The sequence below is a fragment of the Plasmopara halstedii genome (assembly GCF_900000015.1).
Source record: "Plasmopara halstedii genome assembly, contig: Scaffold_110, whole genome shotgun sequence".
Lineage (NCBI taxonomy): Eukaryota > Oomycota > Peronosporomycetes > Peronosporales > Peronosporaceae > Plasmopara > Plasmopara halstedii.
The window spans coordinates 723,364-728,666 of NW_020187031.1; the positions used below are offsets into that span (position 1 = coordinate 723,364).

The following is a 5,303-nucleotide window of genomic DNA, read 5'->3' on the forward strand; positions in this document are numbered from 1 at the left end:
CCCTGCTTTTCTTTACCTCATTGAGGCTCAACAGAACCCAGTTCTCCCCAGAAGGGCGCCACGCCTACTGGGTGTTGTCGTTTCCTCGCGTCAGATAAGATTGGATAGAAGCGGAACTTCTGTTCGATAAACCTTGACGCGCCTTGCACGAGACAGCCAGTCCGAAGGTGACGGGTGTCTCCACAGATAAAATTCCGTCGGGTGTCCAAACGTTGCTCAACAGCTCAAAGCTCTCCCTCCTCCTTTTCTGGATAGCTGAGATCAGTTGGCTCAGGCCCGCTCCACGTGTTCTGAGGGTGTGCATATCAACCAACTTGAAGATGAATTTGGCATTCAATGCCACGTTCACCGCTTCCTCAAAAGAAATCAGATGCACACGAAAGACTTCCATTCTGGCCGCGTCAGTACGGAGGCCTTCCATAAAGACGGTCACTGCGACCGCCTTGGGAAGAGGATCGGCTGCCATCCCGGCAATGAGGGCTCTTAACACCTAGAATAAGTCCACTAACTCCTTCTTTCCCTGACGAGCAGCAAGGAAACGCGATCGCACGCGATTTGCCTGTTTCGGCGGCGAGAACACTCGCAAAAGCTGACGCTTCAGCTCCTATCAGGAGGGGGACGCAGCTCAACTGAAGCACCACACGTTAGTGTTCATTCTCGCGCTCGACCACCGAGCTTGGAGATAGCTAGCACCACGAGCTGTTGTTCGATTTGGAGCATGGCGATTGCCATAGCCATCTCAGTCTCTCTCACACAGAGCAGTAGATTCTCTTCATCCTTACCCTTGATGGTCTTAACGCTCACCATGAGCGGCCTGGGTCCGAATGAATCATCCATTGTTGACGGTGGCATCATGGACAAAGTCGACGCTGACAGCTTCTGCTGTAAGCGCTCTAAAAGAGCATTTATATAATTTAAAACTCCTTTAGGCGCGCGCTTATCGCCTCAGGACCTTGCAAAACAAGGTTTTCTAGGCCCCAAGGGCCAAGCAGGGACATCAGCTTATAAAGCCCGTCCTGCATGCCCTGGGGCAAATAGGAGTATTCCTCATCATCACGGAGGATCATTCGTAACGACTCAGGCGTAGATTGACTACGAGTGCTACCAAGTGCAGCGGGGCTGCTGTAGCTCTTTGCTTAGAGGAAGCTATGCTAAGGTCATCGAGCTTACATTCTTTACAAGTAACAGTTCGAGTGCAGCGGATCACATTCCGCAGCCTCCAAGAGTACTGAAAGCCGCTACCAAGGTAATATAGTCTTCAGTTCAAAGGTCGGGACTGTATTTAATTGTTTTAGCTGCGGCAGAGCCGCCCATGTCTTAAACCCTGGGTTTTCCTAATAAAAATTGTAATACATAATTAACCTATTTAATATAGTAATATGTATGACTACTGGCAATCCTGCCACCTGGTGGCTTCTTGTTACGATGTATTCACGCCTTTGTACGCTCACACCAACTTGTGTGGCCTGCCCTTACATAAAGGATACGCGTAACCCCGTTACGAACTCCCTCCTTTGTATCGGTATTTGCCATAGCTACCATCCTGTAGTACTTCTGAGCTTTGGTTTTGAAAAACATTATTGTTATGTGAGCACACACCACAATACGGTGCTACTCCAATACGCCCCAACCAACCTCGGCACCGGCTGGGGTCGCACTCATTTCGTCTCTTACGACGTTGATCAATGTGACTGTACTATTGGTGATAAACGCTGGTGAGAGTGCCGAATGTTTTGGTATTCAATTCGCCAATTGGACGAAGACGACCCGTCGCTTCACCTGACTTACAACTTTTCGATCTGCTTTGGATAAATTATGAATCAGACTGGATCTCGTTTAATGCTTGACTTTGTAAAATTCACCACGGCGAGGCGAATGCTATCCACCTCAATCTTTTGCTTTAAACAGACGGTAATCGTTATGAGATTGCTGGCTCATATATTGGCAAAATTGTGGATTAAAACAAGGTTACACCCTCAGTAGCGCATTGCGCAGGGTCCCTGTCTTTTCTCTAGGATAGAAATATAATGAAGAATTCACCATCACATCAATCTGGCCTATACCTCAAAGGTATATTGTGCAAAGCAGATTAGCCATCTTAGCTTTCTCTGTGACGGTGATTACGCTGCAGAACGTAATGATACATGACCCGTGTAGATTGCAAATGGCTTAGGGTCAAAAATGTGAAACCAAGATTTGACAATGACATACTTCTTGGCAAGTGGCTTCGTGTTGTGATCAGAATTTAATTTTCTTTGCCGCTCAAACCTACTAAGTCTTAAACGCGATTTTGCGATCACATAAGCTTTGCTGTAGGCTGAAGTATTTCAGACGGCATGATTTGACCTATCTAGATATAATAACGCCAGAATTAAGGAACACACTGAAGCTTTTTTACAGATACGAAAGCCGCACTTTCTGTCGCATTTAAGCACCATTAGACAGTCCCGCCATGTGGCACGCTTGGGTTCTTGTGCAAGAATTTGGCTCGTAGGCCATGCCTTTCAGTTCTTTTCGGGAAAGTTATATGCTATGGTCTTTGTTCTGCGGGATCTTATCCACAGGCCTTGCTTTCCGATCCAGCAAATCAACGTGGGGTCTTGTCGGTGTCAGAAGGAATACATTTGTCTATATTAACGAATAGTTTTTTATGGGGGATAAACCCGAACACTGCTGAAATGTGTTAAATGTGATTATCCAGCTTCAACTTCAAGCAGCTTGCAAGACCCTGTGTGAATACCGTCAACTTGTTTTATGCTTAGCTCGGATATGTCCTGAAAAGCATCGTCACCGAACAATTGAGCGTCGCTGGCACGATAATTAGTCCGTGTCAAATAACCAGCCACTCCGAGAATGTCCCGCTCAGAGGACTCACCATAGTGAGAGAAACATAGATTCTTTAAATGCAGATTATGATATCCATCAACCAGGGCAGGGATTAAGCATGGTGCAGCCTTCAGCGCATTGGCTCCAAAAATCAGTGTTCGAGCCAGAATTGTGGCTGGATTAAACTTACCAATTTGTGCACAATTTGCCACTTATCGTTTCATTTGAGACGGAAATAGAAAGTCAGCATCGAGTAAATGATTCGCCCCCCCCTCAACATATGAGATTGGTGTCTCGTACGAAAGAATATGTGGAGTGGATGACGTCATATTGTTCTCTTGGTGAAGGTCATTGCCGTGCGACGCATTATTTAGTTTCGAGAAACAAGCTAAGAGTATGACTCAGTGACACACACCGATTCGGAGGCAACACACTTTGTGAGTTATTTGTGACCATATCATGATACCATGATATGGTCACAAATATCTTCAGCAAGGAAAAACTGTAGCTGTATGATTCTTGAGAATAGTTGCCCCGCACTTGTGCTCTGTGATGTTATCAATGACAAACCCATCTATGATAGGTGAGACTCTTAGCTCTTGCTTGGTACCACTCTATCCTTCAATTTCATCGTCTTACATTATCATGCACATATCCCGTCGATATAAGCTCCACAGGTCAGCATGAATCTCTGCCGGTTGTGATGAGAGGAAAAATGCAACCTTTGGACAACCCCGTCACTCTATTTTCAAGTAACAATCTTCACGTCGGTAGCCCATTAATTCTTACCGCCCCTGACGATGAGTGCGACTAGCAGTGGTGCTGATCCGCCAGCACTGTTACGTTGTGCCGAGAGGAAATCAGATTTAAATAGAACGCAGATCTTCTGCTAACCGCATTCAAATATGGTACCTAATACCGCGATTTCTAGCCGATTCTATCCCCCCGCCAGATTTGACACAGGAGACGCCAGCTTACAGCTTTGATTAGCCGTCCTGTCATAACAAACGGTTGGAAGGTCAGGACATTCAGTCATTCTTTTTTATTTTGACAATGATACATTTTATCCTGTGGCCATCGCACGCTGACGCTTCCGCCGTCGACGATCTGCCTCGTGCACCAAGACTATGTCTTCGCTAGTTTGCTCAGACATTCTGTATCATATACAAACGCTAATTCAGCTTTGTCCTTGGGCTAGAATTCATCAATTTACTGACTAAAATCGTTCAATTATCTACTAAAGCTCCGTCAAAAGAAAAATTAGTGGCATGTAATTTTTTACAATCTGTCAATCCATGGTTCTGAGTGTTCCAGCCACGCCATACCTATGATAATTTCATGTATCGAATCCTGGTCCAGAACGAGGCAATGCTTCACGCTGCCACAGTATTCAAACTTTAGTGATAAGCTAGGATTGACCTCTAGCACTTTCAGGTATATCCTCTTTGCAAAGCACACTCACATTGTTTCTGTATTCGACATATTAAATTCCTCTGCGTCCAGTCTACGGCTTTGAGAATTATGCATCGTACATAATTACACGACGCTACTGGGTCATTCCAAGCACTTGAGTTTATGTACGTTGATGTTAATATCCAACAAATCTGGTGTGCTCTTCAGCTCTTTTAGAAAGTGACTCCTATCAAAGTTGGGTGCTATTGATAACGATCGTCAAAAGGTATAATAAAATCCCATATTTTCCAGTACACCACCCTCTGTCAACAGAAACTCGTCAATTTCAAACACAAGGTCCGTCGGACGACCTTTTCTACGAGCCCGACCCATTGTACCTCTTAGCTGATAGCAAAGAGGGTACGCACGGCAAACTTGTTGAGCTTCTCTTTGATGATGGTAGCTATTACCGCTTTCACGAAAGTGTCCGATGCTGCAAAAGCTCTCAAGGCTGGACAGAATTTGCTACGTCTCGCCTCTGTTGTAGGTGGGACAAAACATCGAACGCATTCAATACGTCTCTAGAAAGGCGATTTGAACACTCGCGACATTGTCGCATCAGATCAAGCTATGTTGAGAGTGCCATTTCCACCAGTGTATTGGTCTTTCATCTCTATTGTTGCGTGCGCCGTCCTAGTTCGGTGACTTCAAGCGCGTCGCACAATATCTCTATTTAATGTATAGCCGTATCCATGGCCATCTCATCTTCCCTCGTCAACAAAAAGACTATATTTCGTTCCGGATCTCAAAACCGGACACTCGGCACTGGTGGTCTCACGGTGGGTGCATTTTGCTATTTCACACGCATCGGCTAATATGCTCCTTGGGTCTCTCATCACAATACTATCATAGCTGGTGTGCTCCTTCAAACGAGCGATCACCACAACAGACGTTTTGGCCGCCACATCCAGGGTTCTATCAATAACAACAACAGACATGAGCTCATCAAGGTGATCTTGCTACACTGAATAGAAATTCTAAGCGAGCTACTATGCAGTGTGCATAGAAGAAGCTATAACTCAAAG

The 5,303-nt window shown here is 45.4% G+C and overlaps 1 protein-coding gene across 1 annotated transcript; it reads left to right on the forward strand.

Annotated features, from left to right (window-relative positions):
* Positions 1-3,541: 3,541 nt before the first annotated feature.
* Positions 3,542-3,816, forward strand: PHALS_00152 (uncharacterized protein; the record flags this gene model as incomplete). The annotated part of the gene is made up of 2 exons (XM_024728458.1): positions 3,542-3,630; positions 3,708-3,816. 2 exons carry the CDS (start codon positions 3,542-3,544, stop codon positions 3,814-3,816), a joined length of 198 nt encoding a protein of 65 aa, XP_024572192.1.
* Positions 3,817-5,303: the final 1,487 nt, after the last annotated feature.